Source organism: Equus asinus, chromosome 4 (assembly GCF_041296235.1).
Source record: "Equus asinus isolate D_3611 breed Donkey chromosome 4, EquAss-T2T_v2, whole genome shotgun sequence".
In the NCBI taxonomy this organism is placed as follows: Eukaryota; Metazoa; Chordata; class Mammalia; order Perissodactyla; family Equidae; genus Equus; species Equus asinus.
In genome coordinates, this window is record NC_091793.1 from 39235270 (window position 1) to 39255713 (window position 20444).

The window sequence follows — 20444 nt, forward strand, 5'->3', positions numbered from 1 at the left end:
ATATAGCAATACATAAATATTGCAGAATCTTGGTTTTTTTTATTGGGACAACAGATAACTGTTTGGTTTTTTAAACTAAAATCTCAAATGGAGGATGGGAAAGGGAGTAATTTAATCCAATCAGAGGTGTTCAGTGCCATTCGGTGAAAAAAACAATTGAAACTACGTACCCCAACAAATGTTGGTTAAATTGAACCGAACTTAGAAATAAAGGGCAGGTAAAATGCAGGTGAGAGTAGAGAAGAGTAGCAATGAACAAAACAACGAATACCAGAAACTATACTATGATCAAGAGTCCTATGATAACAATATTTACTAGTCATCAAATATTTTTGAGTTTGAGTTGTGAGGAACTCCAACATCTAACTGAGGAGAATGAGCCAGCAAGGAGAGAGAGCATCTGAGAGGCAGGAAGATGACCAGGTATCGTGGAGGTCAAAAGAAGATGGTGTTGACAGTTGACAAGAGTACCAGAACCTACTGAAGCCAAAGTAAGGTGAGGGTGGAAAGGGGCTTGTGGGATTTCTGCTCTACTGGTTACTGGTAACCTGAGCACTGGCTGTGTGGGGTAGTAGCAGAGGAACTAGTTAAGCCCAAGTAGGTTTAAAAATGAGTTGGAGCAAAAGAAGCAGGGATAGTGAGTGTAGACAACTACTAAACAAATCTACAAGATATTATAAAAACAGGAAAATATTAGAAAAGGAAATATTGAAAAAGAAGTTAGCATGTGAGATAAAAGTTGCTGTGTACTAAAACATTTTTTCAATTCAGGGTGACAAATATTAAGAGAGCAGATACAAAATGCACCTTGATACAAGTCCTGCAAACCTTTAAAATGAAAATCCTTTGCATCCCTGACCTCCAGGTGTTATATTGTCAAAGGACAAAAGACATTGTACCCTTTTAAAAGGACTTTAGAGGATTATCCAAAGAGTTGGCCACATGGAATTCTTACCTGGGAAAAGGTAAATTATGTGTTGCAAGTAAGTAATCAGATAATTTCCCTGTGTCTAGGGGACAGAAAAAGTCCAATATGCTTACAGTTTCTAGGCGAGTACAAAATAAGCCATCTTCTCTTGGAACTTTTGGTATATTTCCTTTCTTAAAAAGAGAAAAGGGTAAAATTTGATCTTTATAAATGCTGAGAAACTTTTAGACCTAAGGAAAGACTGAGTTGGGGTTGGTGAGTGAAGTGGATGGTGGGTGAAAATGGATAATTAAGCTTTGCTACTAAAGGTCAAGCATTGCAAAAGACAGAGGGAAAGAATAGATCAAAGAGAGGAATTAATATGATTACTGTCCTAAAGTTGTCTACACTTAGAGTATATTGAATGTATTCTACGTGTTCAATGTATCAAATGTACTTGAGAACGTGCAGACCTTTGCATTGGTGAATATTTTAATATTAAGAAGGGCATATTACAGAAAAACTATTCTCTCAAAGGAATAAACTTTTGTCTTTGAAACTTGAAATTACAAATACAAATAAAGCATGAAAAACATGCTTTGAAGTGTGCTAAAAAATCAAAATTGCACTTAGCAAACCACCTTTTCTCTGTTTAGGAACAATCTCATCAATTCCAAAACACAATATGTTAATTAAAGGATCTCAGGTAGCAATCATGGAATATTTTTCATGACAGATGAAGAACACAAATATTCTGAAGACCAAAATTGCATAAACAAAATGAAGAGACATTTTGACCATTTTCTGGCAGTCCAAAGTTAGAGGGAATGCAAATGAATGTGCTGGGAGTAAAATTACACTATTAACCATCTGAAGTTTGGGCTCATTATCTAAGAAGGCAAAGCATCAATTTGTAGCATTATAACATTCTGTTTGTGCTGCTGAACACGTGTTTGGATGTTTTTATATATTCTCTACTCATTTGATGCCTAGTAAGCACTTTTGCATCAGCCTCTTGATAGAAGTCTAATTTTATATTGTTTCTATTATATTGTCTTCTCTAATGGGAATGATATTCTGTATTAAAAATAAACACTCCATTTATTAAACAAATGATTCTGAGTTCAGGTTCTTTTATTTCTCATTATCACGTGATAATGTACACAATTGTAGATACATCTTAAAATTGAGGTACTTTTTCATTAAAAAAATTATATTCCAACAACATGAGAAAAATATTCATTCATTGAGTCACTCATTCCTTTCATTCTTTTAATGTGCATGTATTGAGTTAAGCACATCGGGAAATTCAAGGATGGTATGACAATGTCTCTGCCATCGGTATTCTTATAGCGTACAAATGGTAAAATATTATTAGTACCTTCAGACAGAACAAGCAAAGGGCCATCAAATCTCAGAGGAAAGGGAAAGCAGTATATTCCTTCATTATTTTTTGGATATATAAAATATATATACTTTATATATCCTTCAAATATTTTCTGACTACCTATAATGTAATTGGCACTGTTCTAGGGACTGTGTATATAAAAGCGAACAAGACAGTCAAGGTCCCTGAGCTCATGGACCTTGCATCCTGGGGGAGAGATGGAAAACAAGGAAGAAATCAAACAAATAAATAAAATGACTTCAGGTAGCCATAATTGCTATGAAGACTGAAACAGGACAATACAAAGAATAGTGACAGTGGGCGAAGGGTGTGACTTTGAGGTCACGAAGGCCTCTGTGAGAGATGACAGCTGAGTGGAGATTTGATGGCGTATAGGAGCAAGTGTACGACCATCTGAAGAAAATGCTTTCCAGGCGGAGACCAGTATGGAAAGGCCTTGAGGTAAAAATGAGCTTGGCATGTTCTGGAACAAAAAGAAAGCACATGACTAGAGTGTAGGAGAAGGGGAGAGTGAGAGATGAGGTCACAGAGGTGGGAAGGGGCCAGATCCTATTGACTTTTGTAGCCCATGATAAAGATATTATTCTGGGTGAGAAGGGAATCCAGCGGAGATTTTAAGCAGGGTGTGGCATGATTTGATTTACATTTTAGAAGGATCTTCTGAATGCTGTGTGGAAATCCAATTGTGGAGTAGTAGAAAAGGCAACTAGGGCAGAGATTAGGCATCTATGAATCATCCAGACAAGAGAGGATCGATGAGAAATGACTCAAGTAGTCTAACCTAGAGATGACAGATTAGAATCCAGTGTGGTAGTCCTGTTAGAGGTGGTTGGTTTAGATTAAGGTGATAATTATCAAGGAGATGCGAAGTGGTTCCACTTTAGGGGAAGTTTCACAAACTTCCCTTAGGGGAAGTGATGTGAAACTATTTGAGTTGAACTTTAAATGATGGGCATCATTGTGACAAAGGGGCAATCATTCATTCATTTACTGGGTGCCTACCATGGGCTGGGCCCTAGTTAGGTGTTGGAGGTATAGCAGGGCAGAAGTCCTTGCAGAGAATGAGGAGAAAACTTGCTGAAGAAGTAATATCTTAAGTAAAGATACAAAAGTAGCGAGGTGAATAATATGCTTATAAGAATTACTTCTAGAATTAGTTCTAAGGATGCTTTATTCCTTTCCTTTTAGTGTAGAAAATCATATGATTAAACTTCTTTATATACTTGACTCTCTTTGAATTTGCAAGAGTTAAGTTTCTATCAGCAGAAACTCAGTTCACTGACAGTTGGCAAATTTCATCAGATCACTTCCTTAGAAACAGTGGTTAATATTTATCTTTCTCATCCTGAGAAGGAGAAATTATAGCCTCTTTAGAAAGGAAAAGTGCAGAAGAGAATATGAAACACACAATAAGTTCATATATCTAGGTGCAACTACTACTGTTCATCTGCTACCCTGCCTCCAATCTTGCCCCCCGAATCTTTTCCCCACTGGATGACCCAATTTCAAATTTCCCTCCTTCTAATTCCTATTGTATACTGCCTCCAGAATTAACTGGCTGAAAGCAGTACAGTGGTGTCCATTCTCCAGTGCCTACAGAACAAATTTCAAATTCCTTAGCCTGACACTAACTGACCCAGCCTACTTTTTCAGCTTTACTTCTGTCCACACTCTCCACTCTCTAATTGTTTGAATCACATAGGAATTTTTCTTCCATTCTTAAAAATTATTTTTAAAATTGTGAAGTAACAAAACATAAAATTTATCACTTGAGCCATTTTTAAGTGTATGGTTATTGGCATTAAGTACATTCACATTGTTGTGCGAATCCTGTTGGATTTTAAATCACACAGTATCACTATTTCCCTAGTGCCTGGATTGTACCTGTATTTATATGGTTCCTCCTGGCCCCTGAAATGCCTTTCCCTTTCCTTACTAGTTAAAATCCTACGTATCTTGAAGACCAGAGCTCAGATCCTACTTCCTGCTTTAGGATCCTATGAAGCCTTATCTGGAAACAGAAGGTCAACTCTGTTGTTACTGCTTACAGCTAAAATGACACCTGGTTGGCAAATTGCATTTGCCTTGGGAGGATTTATACATGAACTATAAACATCTGATGGGGATGTGATACTTTGGACTTCCCTGAGTGATGACGCTTATAATTAGGCAGGTCCCTTGTTATGGAGTTGTTACAAGAGATACTGCCTCTTATGGGGCATGAGGCTTCCAAATCCAGGAACATCCTGCACCCATACAATATTGATATTATCTTGCACCCGAGGTGTCACCTGAGGGGCCTGGACTGATGTTTGTACCGATAAGGACTCCTGCTGAAGAGAAACTCTAACGCTGCCCTGTTGACCAGTGGTGTTTCCTGTATTACATCCTCCTAGCTAGGTAAATCTAAATGTGAGTATGGTCTATAGCAGTCTTGTGAGTCTGAATGTTTAGTTGGACCTCAGAAGACCTGCTTTTGGAAGTTACATAAATATGCAGAAATGTCCTAAATACTAATATTTGTACTCTGGACTTAAAACCGCTGAGACTGAACTTAGGGCTAGGGTAATAAAGCATTGCTTACCTTTGGAAGGAGCTGGATTGCCTGTAGAATTCTTTGTCTGTGCCCAGAATTTAGGATTCCAATTTCCAACAAATCCTGATCTTCCATTACATTGCTTCCCTGAAACAAAACCAGAAATGCTACATGTTAAATCAGGCATTTTTGCTATGTGTAAAGAATGTTTTACTTAATATAGAGAAAAATAACCAACAAGCGATCTGATTTTTATAAACAAAACCATGGAGTCATTCTTCCATGAGGGCCAGGGCAGAGTTGAAGGCTCTGGGAAAGCTTCCTTCCCCTCACATACACTCTCCTGGCTTACTATTCGTGGTTGGATTATCTGCATTGGGGACTTATTCCTGTGACTTCAAACTCTGCTCCTGTAAAAATGTAAATGCTTCTAGGAAGAGTTGCCATTTAGCATCATCAGTGACCTATGTGTTGATGTGAATGAATCAACTAGGGGTTTTTTTTACCCCCTAAAATCAGATGTTGAGAGAAGGACAGATACAAAAATTGAAGTATACTAGGCAGGTTAAAAGTGAGGATTAATAGTTAATCTTAAATATTGAATGCCAGCCATCTAATCAAGATGTGGGGATAGAACAGGGAATAAGATGCAGGTCCCTGGCCACAACTGTCTTTATTCTTTCCACCCCAGCAATGGAAGCAGATTGTTCAAAGGCAGTGAGAATGCAGAGAGTGTGCTATGGTGGTGACACACGCCTGGGAGCCCAGAGGGGATCTGGGCTATGTTCTCAGAGGAGATGATGTCTAATCGGATATCTGAGGCTAGGTAGGATTTAGCACTCGAAAGAGGAAGGACTAAGGAGAAATTATGTGCAATGTCCTGTGGCTAAGAAAGAACATAGTGTACTTGGAAGCACCACGTTCTGGGATAAATTGGAGAGAGGAGGAAAGGTAAGGCTGGAAAATTAAGCAGAAGCCAGACTATACAGACATTGTATGCCACACTGAGGAAGTTAGACTTCATTCTGACCATAATGGGAAGCCACAGACAGATTTTAAGAAAAGAAGTTACACGATGAAATTCCAAATTTAGAAAGATCAATTTGGTTTGCATGACTGGGCCTCCCTTTCCTTACCTATAAAATGACAAAGTTGAGCCACAAGATCTCCAAGACCAGGCTAGTCTTGAGATTCTCTGATTTCAATGATTTTTAGGCCTCTTACTAATATTCGAATACAGAAATTTGTAGATTGCTTATTTTGTCCCTAAATTTTAGTCTTTTGGAGTTGGTGAGGTAGTTTCCATTTAAAGTGAGGAGTCTATAGAAAAGTTCAAGAGTTCAGATCACTGCTGTTGTGGACAAATCAGACTCTGTCCTATTAATGCATAACATGAAACACTTAAGAGTAGAAATTACAGAGTACCTATTTATGGAGAGCAATGGGTGCTGATGGACATTTAAAGCAAAAGAGAATTAACTGGAAAGGGCAGTCCTGGGAGCATGGCAACCATCAGGGGGCCACTCCAGGTGTTCTAGAGATGGTGTGGACTTAGTCTAAGACAATGGTCATGAGAGACAGAAAGCAGCAGGTGGGTGTGAAAACTATCAAGAAGTTTGACTCCGTGCTTGCATGTGTAGAATAATGGAAAAATGTAGGATACCTGTTGGTTACAGGCTTGGGCAGTAGGGGTAGATCATGATGCTTTTTCCTGAGGTAAGAAAGCAGGAGGGGCCAGTCTAGTGTGGTGCAAAGTGAGACTAATGTCTTTCCAGGGAAATAGATGAATGTTAAACAATTTAATATCAGACTACATTATAAATGGATAATTGACTGTTCTTAGAAAGATTAAAGCCATTAGAATGGTACCAGAGCTGGGAATTTAAAATGGGCATTTACTGGACAAAAATATTCCACCTACTAGTAGTATCATTCTTGTGCTTAAACTACCCTGGTCGTCTCAGAGGTGGCAAAACGATCCAGGTATACAGTAACATGGTAATGAAAAGCCTAATGAAAAACAAATAAAGCCAGACTTGGCAATATGCCACAGGAAACATTGCTCTCAAGAAATTACTCAGTACACACAATAGAGCATGGCTAAGAATATAAATGACTTCATTTTGAGAGAGCATTATTATTTTCAGAAATGAACTAGTGTGTCACGAGCAGGAGATATGACAGCATTCTGCATTTGACTTTCACTCTAAGGGGTTTTCCAAAAGGAGTTAAAAGGCCCTTAAAAAATGAAACACAAAAAAACTTTGGCCACCTATATTAGACCATTACCAGGTTTTCCATGGGCTAAATTATCAGCCCACAACTTCAGTTTATGCAAAATATAGAACGTGGTTTCTTTGCACAAACACAAAAACACAAAAGGATCCTATAATCTGAATTAGCTACGATCTACATGTAATCCTGAACTTGATTTCAGTGTTTGCATATTGAAACAACTTGAAGAATCAAATCCTTCAAGACCACTGTTCTTCTTCTAAACCACCAGTATACCATCTTCTCTATCTTCAGTAAGGGAGGAAACTTTTTGAAGAATTGAAATGAAGTTAGACATCTTCTCTTTTGGTCAAATTTCCTAACATACAGGATAATTACCAAACACTTTTGAAAACTGGGTGAAAATTATGGGAAGCGCAATGCAAATGGTGAGAACGCGCCTAAGGCGAAAGGGTAATAATTGTGGAAATGTAAAGAAAAGGATTCACTGCCCCCAATGAGGGACACTGTTAGAAATTTTCTCTTTTCTCTCTTATTATAATAAACAGGGATACCAAAAATATCCTGGGGCATCATCTAGTCAGTCTTTTTACAAAACAGCACTGGGCTTGGTGTCTAAAGCCCTGGGTCCGAGTCTTGTCTGGGTAAACTTGAGTAAGTCACGTATTCTCTCTAGGCCTCACGTTCCTCACCCACAAGATGAAGTAGTTTAACAAACACCTGTTCAGTTCTAAAACGCTATGATTTCAGTCATGTCCAACTTTTGATTAGTAGCATTATATATATATATATGGATTGTATAGTTTGAAATTACATTTCAGTGTTTCAGAACTGGTAACCTAAAGTTACTTTCAAGAAGTAATTATAGAGAAGTGCAAGAAAGCATTTTTTAGGGGGACAAATCAATCTCACTACTAGGAACTTACAAAATTTCTTACCGAAAGAAATGATACCTTATTTTTGTAGATTCATTGATTCTTACACCTTTCCAGAGAAAAATCGAGTGTTTCAAAACTTACAGCTAGCCGTTACATTTGTACCTCGGTAATATTTGTCCCATCAAGGACAATAAACATTTCCATTCTTCCCAGGAGCTGGAATTTATTCTCACATTATCACCTGCCTTAACTAAATGTTAGAAAATTTCAGCTCAACTCCGTTTTTCTCAATAAAAGCTGAACATAAACTCTAACTTTCTCCCTCTTCCCTCCGTTTTTCACATGACTGCCAGATCAACGGTGTTTGGAGTAGAGCTTCATTACGTCGTCTGCTTAATCACACACCACACTGCACTCTACTTCCTTGTCTCCCGTTTACTCCCCCACCCACCACAATAACATTTTACTCCCATTAACTCCATAGGATTTCTCTGCCAAATATTAAGAATGACCTCTCAATTGCCATATCTAGTTGAGTTTTTTCAATCCTGATTTCAAGGACTCACTGGCCACATGTGGCTGGTGGCTACTGTATTGGACTACACAAATATAGAATGTTTCCATCGTCACAGAAAGTTCTATCAGACAGTGCTTCTCTACAGTTAAAGGCATTAAAATAGTGGCTGAATCACACAGATGAGGCACAAATGGTATATCAGAGGGAATCAAAACAGGGTGTCAAAAATACTGGTGGGGAGGGGCTGGCCCCATGCCCTAGTGGTTAAGTTCGCGCACTCCGCTGCAGGCAACCTAGTGTTTCGTTGCTTCGAATCCTGGGCGCGGACATGGCACTGCTCATCAAACCACACTGAGGCAGCGTCCCACATGCCACAACTAGAAGGACCCACAACGAAGAATATACAACTATGTACTGGGGGGCTTTGGGGAGAAAAAGAAAAAAATTTTAAAATCTTTAAAAAAAAAAATACTCGTAGGGGTCAGCCTGGTGGTGCAGGGGTTAATTGCGCATATTCTGCTTGGGTGGCCAGGGGATCGCTGGTTCACATCCCGGGTGTGGACATGGCACCACTTGGCAAGCCATGATGTGGTAGGCATCCCACATATAAAAAAAGTAGAGGAAGATGGGCACAGATGTTAGCCCAGGGCCAGTCTTCCTCAGCAAAAACAGGAGGATTGGCAGCAGTTAGCTCAGGGCTAATCTTCCTCAAGAAAAAAAAATACTCATGAATTATTCTCAGGATATAATTGACATGCCTCTTAGTCAAAAGTTCATGAACACTAAATTTAGGATCTTTAGCAAATTCTCTTCTAATTTTTCAGTCATTAAAACAAATTAGTAGCTGGTTTTACTTTCATTACTGTTTCTTTATTAGGGGGCTAGAAATCTAGCTATCAAAATGACAAGTCTAAGTGAGAAGTTATTTATTATTTTCTTAGCACACTTCCAGGCACATTGCACACAGCATTTAGAGAATAATAATCAGTAGATAAGGGGTTTAGTTAAATGACTTACTAGAAAGATCAAAGGGCCAAGGCAGTGTTTTTAAAACAGCTATTCTTTCATTGACAAGAACTATCTAATCCAGGAGGTCTTTATTGCTTTCTTAAATCATGGAATAAAGAAACATAATCTAATATTTCAAGCACTGAGAGCTGAAAGCTGAAGTTTCTCTGACCATGGGGAGAATATCTTATGTATTGGATTTTTTCAGCTGTGATAAACTAATAAGATGACCAAATAGAATAAAAAGCAGTGTTTTGTACTTAACGATCCATTAGAAATAGAACAGCTATTTATTGAAATCATCTCTCAAAAGTATCTGTACTGATCTTGTGTCTCTCAGAATTTCAGCTTGAAAAGATCTCTTATTTTCATAACCTTAAGACCATGTCATATTCATTTAGAAACATTTCCTTCAGATTGCATATTAAATAAAAGGCTAGGGGAACATATTTAAGGACCACAGAGAATTGGTTTCTTCTTAATGTAAGCTTGAGTTGGATGTTATTTATTCTTTCTCTTTAGTCTAAGATTGAAAAAAATCAAGAGGATGCTGTTGATTGGAGAAAATGTCTTTTGATGTATAATTAACAAATTAGATTCTTCTTCACAATTTGTGTGGCCTTAAATATTTAAAATAGAATATTTGTATAATAGAATGGGACCAAAATCTTGCAAAGTCATACATGGAAAATCACATATTTCAGTTTGTTTTTAACTTTCTTTTTACAGCATAAATGACATGGTAGCATAAAACTATCTGTGATTTTCTTGGAATAACATGCTAACTCTTAGCTTCTACAAAGGCTTTGAGTCAATTTGATATCAATTTACAAGTAAACCCAATGCATGTCTTTTCTGCATGATTATGATAATAATTATTGTGATAAATAGCAGATTTATAATTCCCATGTCAGTGCTGGAACAAAGCTTTATTTAGTTTATCTGACAGAAACATGGGTTACCATAAGTGACCAGATAATGGGTGATGCACTTCTTCCAATTTTAATCCCCTTTCTCACACTAATGAAATGGCAGTGGAAGAAAATTTTATAGTACGTTTTGTACCTCTCTACGTTAGCCCTCCATTTGAACATATTCTGTCTACTGCAATGGAATTTCTTGCTCACAACTTAACTAAATTTTCATGTCTTTAGCTTATAAAAAAAGTTTTCTATAATCTTCAAACCACATAGATTTTTAATTATTTTTTAATTTTTTAATTTTTTTAAAGAGTGGCACCGGAGCTAACAACTATTGCCAATCTTTTTTTTTTTTTTTTCTGCTTTATCTCCCCAAATCCCCCCGGTACATAGTTGTATATCTTAGTTGTAGGTCCTTCTAGTTGTGGCATGTGGGACACCGCCCGAACATGGCCTGACGAGCAGTGCCATGTCCGTGACCAGGATTCGACCCAGCGAAACCCTGGGCCGCTGCAGTGGAGCGCGCGAACTTAACCACTTGGTCACGGGGCCGGCCCCACATGGATGTTTTAAACTTAAAATTTCAATTTTTTTTAATTGAAATTATGATAGTTTACAACATTGTGAAATTTCAGTTGTACATTATTATTTGTCAGTCACCATATGGGGCACCCCTTCACCCTTTGTGCCCACCTTCTACCCTCCTTCTCCCTGGTAACCACTAAATAGTTCTCTTTGTCCACCACATGGAGTTTTGATTCAAATAAATGTCACATCTCTGAGCAATAAGATAGAGAGCATCTTATGTAATTTAGTAAACAAATTATCTTAGACATTTTCTAAGATTAGTATTTAACAGCTAACATAATTACAACAAATTTTATACCACCAATTTTTTCCTCTTTCTTTTTCAAGCCATTTCCCTTTTGAAACATTTGTTCTAAAGCTACAGAGAGAGAGGGGGAGTTTAATCAGGTGTTTATTTGTTAAAGTACTCAGCAAAGTTTGGTGATATCATAAATTACAATTATGATTCATTTGAGACGTGTTCATGTAGATTTTAGAATTATATATATTTATAAAAGACTGCAAAGTCATTTTACAGTAATTTGTGCTGTCTTTGGTCAAAAATTTCATAGTTACAAAAGAGGAAGCCTACTCATTTTTAAGGATGCTAAACCACAAGTCCTACAAAAAGAAAAGCTAATGTTAACAAAACGTATCTGTATGCTCTTACTTTTCTCCAGATATGTATATATGAAAATATAAAGTTTACAAACACCTATTGTCTTCTTTCAATTTTCACAATAATAGCAGTTGGTGTAAGTTAGCATAAAATAAGTTGAATATTTATCGAGTTCTTACACTGTGCCAGGCACTGTTCTAAATGCCTTAGATCTATTAGCTTATTTACTCCTCACAACAACTTTATGAGGTAGGACCTTACATAACTTGCTCCCATAAGGATAGGAGCCTTTCTTATAACTATTACCCGATGCCACCTCCCGTGGGGTTAGTGTAGGAGAGAAAAGTTTCAGTAAAAAAATATGTCTAGACCTAAACCATTTATAATTTACTTTAGAGCCATATGAAACTCACATTTGAAAGCAAGTGCTGCAGTATATTTTTTGTTTGATTTCACAGTGTTTAAGCAACAATGAATCCCTCTCTACGGAAGAGAATTTGGAAAGCTGTCTGGCCTATTCTTCCCTCCTCTGCTCCAGTCCTTTCTGTTCACTGAATCATGGAATCAGGGTTGGCAGGGGCCTGGGGGTTTCTAGTCTAAACATTCCCTAACTAATCGCAAAAGCTTTAACTTCCCTTTCTCTTTTGAAGCGTGGTGTCTAGCTGGGTTACACCATTCCCAAAGGGGTAGGGCGGATATTAAATGCTCTAAATGGTCTTTCCCAGCAGCTGAGTCTGAGCAGGGGGTGGGGATGGGACTAGGGGACACCTCAATCCTACTCTTTTAGCTCCCACTGGGCTGCAGACTGAGTGTGACAGGAGAGCTATTAGAAGAACATGCCAAAAGTGGAGATGAAAGGAAAACAGTTAGCAGCTGTCCTGTGTCCTTTCCCAATCACAAGCTGTGAAGTTTTTAAAAAAATTTTCCTTGGGTAGGCTGTACATAATCTTGGCATGTGTCTGAGTTTTGTTCCCCTATCTAATATGCTGAACATTTCCCAGTGCCTCATAAGAGAAAAGTGAGCAGTGATCAGGTTAGCTTGGCCACTCTTAACAGAAGAGGAACATGACACCTCTGTATCTAAGACAGGCTTCTCATGCAAATGATCTCTCATTGGTGATACAGAGCTCCAAAGGGAAGGGCTCCTCTTAGGAGAAGCAAAAAGAATTTGCTCCTGGGTATGACCAACTCAGCCACACACTATGAAGCAGGAAAAAGTGCCTAAAATGATTAGGATTAACTACCAGTCATTAAGCTGAGCACCAGGTGCTTTGTCCACCTTATTTATAAACTTTACAACAATATTGTAAGATAAGTGGTAGTATCTTCATCTCACAGACAGGGAAACTGGGTCTGAGAGCAGTGAAAAAATTTAGCCAAGTTCATACAGTTAGTATATGCTGGATCTGGTATCACTGTTTTATTCTGCCAAACTCTGATGCTCATGCTTCCTTCACTACAGAAAGAGAACCAAATGTTCAATAGGGGACCTTTTCTGGATGGTGATTCCAGTCAACAGATGTGTAACACTGCAAACAAGTAACTCCCATGACCCTATTTTCACACACAGCCTTACATATATATTGACAGACCATTGAGAGTGACTGCCATAGTTTCTCCAAAACATTTTATTTCAAATAAAATATTTACCTTCAGAAAGGGCAAGTGGTTCGTTCTCCTTCCAACTACCTTAGCGTACTCTAGAACCAAGCATATTAATATAAGTGACCTAGGGAGTTTCTGGATAATGCAGCAAGTAACTTGCCATATTCTGAGCCAGGACTAGCTTGGGAGGTGGGGAAAAACAGCATGGCATTGAGTTGGAGCTTCCCAACTCTTCTGCAGAAGCTCGTCAAACTATTTGGCTAGTCAACTGGGGAAATGAAGTTCTCAGGGTCAGGGCCATGTTTGGGTAACTTTCCTTTAGGTTTCTTTCAAAGCTAGAATTAAGGATGGAGGATGTCTGAAAAGGAATTAATAAGGTAAAGGATGTCTGGGAACAAATTAAGGACATTTGAGTCCCTAACATAATGTGTACTGAATCCAGAGAAAAAAAGAGTGAGTTGCATTCCACTTAGAAGGCTATCTAAGCTCAAAGAGCCTGTGATAGTGAAGGTGGATAATTTAGCCCCCTGGGAACTGGTGGGCCAGTCATAAAGGCAACTCATTAATCCATCAAAGAGATGGTTGTCCTCAGAATAGACATCTCCAGATTTAAGGATGATACGGTCTCCTGACACTAAGAGCTATATTCAGAAATAACTGGATAAACTTAAGAGGAAAGGAGCAGAGGACAAGAAAGGCAGGGAGGGAAGGGGAGAGAAAGAAAGTGTGCTTATTAAGGGTGAAGGTGGTAGAGAGGGAAATAAGGTTGCCAGATAAAATATAGAAATTCCAATTTAACTGAGATCACATATTTTTACTGGCTTAATCTGGCAGCCTTAGAGAGGAGACCACTGAATGCTAGAAATGAGCCAGCAGTGTTTAGTCCAGAGTCAAAGCTACCACTGAGGTAGAACTTGTCTCTCACTCATTTATTCAACATACATTTGTTCAAGCAATATTTGGTGAGCACTTATTGTGCTAGGTCCTGGGATACACTGAGAACAGGACAGACAAAGTCCTTCTAGTGTTAGAGTTTACAGTTTAGTGTGGAAAACAGGAAAATAACTAAATAAAAAATAATACAAGTAATTATTATTTAGCAAAGTTTTATAGATGCCAAGCACTATTAAATGCTTTGCCTTGTTTACTGCTCATAACAACTCTTGAGGTTGGTACAATTATTGCCCTTATTTACAAATGAAGAAGTGAGGACACAGAGAAGCTAATAATTTTCCCAATTCATATACCTAGTAAAAACTGCTATAAAGGAAATTAATACAGTACTGTGGTAAAAAAAAAAAATACAAGGGAGACCCATGTCAGAATGACTAGTCAGGAAAGCCTCTCTGAGAAAGTGACGTGTAAATTGAGATGTGAGGCATTAGAAGGAGCAACCCAACCACGAGAGGAGCCATTAGAAGGGCATTCAGGCAGAAGGAACAGCAAGAGCAAAGGAATAGAGGTGAGAAAAGAGCCAGCATATTCTAGGAACAGACAGAAGGCTAGCAAGACTGGAATTTAGTGACTGAGGAAGAAGAGGACATTGGAGGGGGAAACAGGACATAGATAATGCAGGGCCTTGCAGATCCTGATAAGGACTTTGATTTTACTCCAAGTGTAATGGAAGACATTGAAGGACATAAACTGACTTACATTTTTGAATGTATTTTGTCTCTGATGTGAAGAATGGATGGAGGAATTGAGCGATGTGGAAGTTGAGCTCAACAACCAAAATTGAAACAACAGCCCAGAAACATCAAAATCTGATGAAATATGACCTGTGGAGAACCATGGGAACTGATCTCACTGGGGAGTCAAGTTTCCAAACAAAATATAATCTTTCATTTGGATCAAAAAGAAAAGCCAGATGGTAAAGATAAAAGTCAGAATGGTCTTTGATATAGGGTTTAAGCTGATACAACTGTAGATAGAGATTGAGTAATAACTATTAAAATGCAAACGTCTATGCTCCATGGCCTCAGCAATTCTATTTCTAGGTTGTGGAGACATGGTTGGTAGGCTGATCCCCTTCTTCCTTGCTACCTTCCACTATGGAGGCTGGACAAACTAAACGTCCTCAGCCTCCCTTGGAATTATGGTTGAATGTGTGACAGAGTTTTCCCACTGGGGAACTTTTGGAAAAGCTTTTGCTTTTCTGATTAAAAGGGAGAAATTCACCTTTTACCCTCCTGTGTCCATAAGAAAGTGTTTGTGGACGTCCCCCTGGATAAGTGGGGCCAATTGTCCACACAAAGTGACAGAGGTGGTTCCACAGTCAGTTGACCACCAAAAACAAATGTCCCATTGGCCATCTGTAAGCAGGAGAGCATGGGCTATGGGAGAGTCAGTCCCTGAATCTGAAAGGTTATTTAAAACTCTCTCCATCTTTTGCATCCAAATTACTCTGATCAGGTTGTTTTGTCAGTGAAAATAACGAGGAGGATGTGGACTATGGCATGTAATAGAGGTCATAAAGGAGGCAGTAGGGTATTTAAAATTTACTTTAGAGGGTGGGTGTGATAACACGAAGAACAGAGAAGGGATATTGCCAAGAATGAAAGTTATCAGAATCAAATCGGGAGGGGGTGTCAATCTACAGCACTGCCTCTTCTCATTTTGACTTAAAATTGTGAAATGTCATAAGATGATTACTTGAAGGAATTTATTTCCCATGGAATTTGGTTCCTGTTCATATTCACTGAAAGTGAAATTACCAAAGTATTCACGGGGTTGACAGATTTTAAATCTGGGAGTGGCTTTCAGCTTCTAATTAAAGACGACAGGCATCCAGAGATTGTATAGAGTCATCATGGTTCTAAAGGAAGCACATTTTTACATAAATTTGATTTTTTTATAGGAAAGAATTTTACACTTGAAACTTGAACACATTGTAATTTTAACAGAGCAGAAGCAATAAGAACATTTGGGGGTATGTTGGGTTGGCCTCAGTGTGACTCTTCCCCGAACTCCCGGGATGTCAAGGTTTGTGCTCAGGTCCTTTATAACTTACAGTGCCTTTGGTGGGCAGTGAATGGTGATTACTCTATTGAGACAGTTGGCCAAAGTATTCCTGACTTTCTCCACACTTATTTTTGGGTTTAGTTTGGGTTTTGAAGACATTTTTCTTGAAATGTCTTCAGTAGTAAAACATTTTTTTCCTCCATGAAAACTTCGTTTTGGGCTTGCTTCCTTTTTTTTTTTTTATGAGGAAGATTGGCCTTGAGCTAACATCTGTTGCCAATCTTCCTTTTTTGCTTGAGGAAGATTGTTGCTGAGCTAAGATCTATGCCAATCTTCCTCCATTTTCCTGTGAGATACCACCACAGCATGGCTTGATGAGCCATGCGTAGGTCCACGCACATGATCCAAACCCATGGACCCCAGGCCACTGAAGAGAAGCATGTGAGTTTAACCACTATGCAACCAGGCCAGCTCCTGTTTTGAGCTTGTTTCATTTTTAAACTTGGTAGTGGGAAAACTCATTTGCACCATGCTATAGACTGCATGTTTGTGCCCCCCCAAAATCATATGTTGCAACCTAATCCCCAATGTAATGGTATTTGGAGGTGGAGCCTTCAGAAGGTGCTTAGATCTTGAGAGTGGAGTCCTCCTGAATGGGATTAGAAAATTATAAAAGGGACCCTAGAAAACTCCCTAATTCCTTCCACCATGTAAGGACACAGAGAAAGGATGGCCACCTATAAACTAGGAAGTGGGCCCTCATTAGTCACAGAATCTGTTGGTGCCTTGATCTTGAACTTCCTGCCTCCAGAACCACGAGAAATAAATTTTTGTTGTTTATAAGCCACCTAGCCTATTATATTTTGTTACAGCAGCCCGAATGGACTAAGACATACAACAACACAGGAATTAAGTGTGAGGAGATGGTCATTGTGGGTTAGACAGGCAGGAGGCTCACTCAGCCAAGGGGTTAAACTGAAAGCTGAGCACAATCACAACTAAGAAGAGTCCTTTGGGTTGTTGTGGAGCTGGCTAGCTCCACCATTTGGCCTTGGGTTGAATACAAAGGGAAAATGTTGTGTGCAAGGCACACAACACCCCTGTCCTTTGTATAGAATATATACCACAAAGGATTCTCTCCTCATTTCCTCCCACCGTTTTCTTCACTAATTAATACTATTCAACCAGAATGAGAGAGAGGAGAAAGAAAAGGGAGACATTCCTTCTCATAGTGAATATTATTAAATGTCTCCTTGTCTAACTTTTTCTAGTTAAAGAGAAAAGTTCTTGGGTTTTACTACTAAAATATTCAACTGGTACAAAAACCATCATAAAGTCCTTCATATTAAATTTAGCATTATTGAAAATGGACATCTCTTGTCTAGGTTAAAGCAGATGCTAAATAGGCTGTAGAATCTCTTATTTCTTTCTACTTGGTGTTACATGTCCTGTATTCTTCATTGGGAATGAAGAATCCCTGTATTAATTTTGGGAGAAATGATAATGCCTTAAGCATCTTTGCATCTCTTCTATCACCTGTTTGCTAAATTTTGAATAAAATAAACACTTGAAAGAATGAATGCATAAGTAAAAACATGAAGCACAGATTTATAAAAACATCCAGCCTGGGCCAGCCCCAGTGCCCTAGTGGTTAAGTTCAGTGCACTCTGCTTTGGCAGTCTGGGTTCAGTTCCCAGGTGTGAACTTACACCACTTGTCTGTCAGTGGTCATGCTGTGGTGGTGGTTCACATATAAAAAGAGGAAGATTGGCAGATGTTAGTTAGCTCAGGGCAAACCTTCCTCAGCAAAAACAAAACAAACAAACAAACAAAATACCCAGCTTAAAGATCACTAAGTTTGTAGGAAAATGATTGAAAAGTTTGAGCTGAAAATTCTAATATTCAGGATGTCAGATTTTTTTTTTCCTAATTGAAGGAAAGATAAAGATGGAATTTCCGGTACACAATAACACCAAAATGTTCTTAATTTTTTTTCAGTTTTGCAAATTCTCATGATTTGATTTTCATCCAGGACTGTCAGTTGAGACATCTGATAATCTAAAAGCATTCAGAGAATTAGGATCCCATATGGCTCAAAATATTTCTTATCCGGCAGGGAAAAAGAACATACTGTGAAGATAATACTGGTATATCCTTCAATTTATGTGTACAAGGAGCACAAATGAATTTAAATCATTATTCATGGTATAATGATCATGATAATGATCAACAGGAGCAATTACAATGAACAAAATAAGAATAATATACAGTTCTCATAATCATGCTGCATTATGAAAAAGCAGAGGAATATTTCAAAGAAATGATAGCAAGAGAGTTATGTTTTGTCTTACAGAGGCAACATTTATTGGAAATGAGCACTAAATTAGGAGTCCTGGCTTATAACTAATTAGTTGTGTAAACCTCAAAAGTCATTTAACTTTCTTGGGATTTAATTTTCTCACCTAAACATTGATAAAGTTGGACCAGATGTTCCCTTCTAACAGCATCTGTTCTGGAGGTTCTAGAAAGGGGTGAGTCTATTGTCTGAAGAATAATTCTCCTTATTTGAGGGGAAGTTATGTTCTTTAAATGAGTGTTCAGTATTAACAGATACATTTATATAATGATGAGGGAGGAAGGACAGGAACCTGGGCTCAGCCAACTGCACCAACTGAAATAATAATAATAATAATAACAGCTGTTAATATTCATTGAGTGTTGACTGTGGGCCAGACACTGCTTTAAGCCTCAGAAAATTTCTGTGAAATAGATATTACTATTGATATCTCCATTTTACAGATGAGAAAATTGAAGCTTATAGATAACTAAGAACTTGACTGAGATCACGCAGTAGATAGTAGAGCTGTTGTGACAACCAAGATAGTAATGAAGTGGAGGATGAAGGAGATAAGCAGATGCCCTCACATCCCATAGTGTGTAGACAAGTGTCTTTCACATGGAATTGCCTCATAGAGATCAGATGGAAGGAGTCTCTCCCTACTAGCCCAGCGGTCTGCATTAATGTTCTTTCCCACAATCTCTACTAAGGGATTGGAGATTAATAGAAAGAATACGGAATTGGGAACTCCTGGCTTCACGTTACAGTTTTGCTCTTTAATAGCAGAGTGACTCTCGGCAAGCAAGGCAAGCAAGCTTCCTTTCTTCATCTGTAAAATGAAGATAATAATGCCTATCTTTTAGGGATGTGGTACATAATGTTTATCAAGTTGCTTTATAAAGTAAAATTGCTAAAAATAAAGCATGCCTGCTAGGAACTACTTTCTTTTCCTTAAGAACATAGAGCTGTAAATCTTCTAGTTTCATGTTGTTTTTGCCAGAAATAGTCTATTCTGAAAGAGGCAGCATGTGTAGTGGGAAAAAAAATGTAGGTTTTATTCCTAGCTCTGCCATTTACTTAGCTTTGTGGCCATGGGCAAGTCGCTTAATTGCGCATCCCATAGGCCCCCACGCCTAGAAGGGCCCTGCAATGCTCTGTGGCTGCTGTCTTGACATTCTTCATAATTTCTTCTTTGAATTTGTATTTGGTAAGTGAAGGCTGATGGGACAATGGAGTACATGCTAAGGTCTCTCACCACTTCTTGGGAATGTGTTCCTCTGAAATCCTCTTCACTGCTCTCTGGGCCCTGCTTGGACTCGCCCTCTCTACCTGGTCCCAGAACTGCTGCTACTCTGCTTTTCACCCCCAGCAGGAGTCTGGGCACTGGCACAGGGTGGGTTAGGGTCATGCACTCATACTCTGTGGCACCTCAGGGTGGGACATGGTGTCCCCCCTCCCTTCTCCCAGCTGGCAGCATCTTGGCACATCTGTTGGTTAGTGGGCTGGAGTTTACCCTTGATCCAGGTGCCAAGCAAGTCCTGACACAGAGATTTAAAAATCCTTGGAGGCCCCCTGACTCCCATAGGTTGGAGTGACAGGCCCCTGGGAAAGGGAGAAGCCTGGCTTGACTTCCCCAGGCCCTGCCCAGCCCAACGTACTGAGTGTTGGTCAGGGAGCTGGTGGAGGCGGGATTCAGCAGGTGTCAGGGTCTGCAGTGAGGCACCTGTGCCTGCATTAGGAGGCAGGGTCCCAGGTCTGGCGAGGGTCTGCACTCTCTCTGCAAGTATCCTGTGCCTGCGAGCACTCTTTTGGCTGGTTCTGTGCCTGGGGGCCTTCTCCCTCCCTCCTTCCAATCTTCAACCTTCCTGAGCCTGGCTTGTGTTTGCCTCTTTGGGTCAACTTAAGGCATCCTTTGGATTAAAACTACGAAATAAACATTACGTAA

At 38.9% G+C, this 20444-nt stretch overlaps 1 protein-coding gene across 17 annotated transcripts in view; it reads right to left on the reverse strand.

The window, feature by feature from the left end:
• ANKS1B (ankyrin repeat and sterile alpha motif domain containing 1B) overlaps positions 1–20444 on the reverse strand; it is a 1016307-nt gene that overhangs the window by 294206 nt on the left and 701657 nt on the right. For all 17 annotated transcript variants that reach the window (XM_044745264.2, XM_044745227.2, XM_044745210.2 and 14 more), the window contains one exon: positions 4900–4998. In XM_044745264.2, the coding sequence (XP_044601199.1) occupies positions 4900–4998 (99 nt within the window). The remainder of the gene's footprint in view (positions 1–4899; positions 4999–20444) is intronic.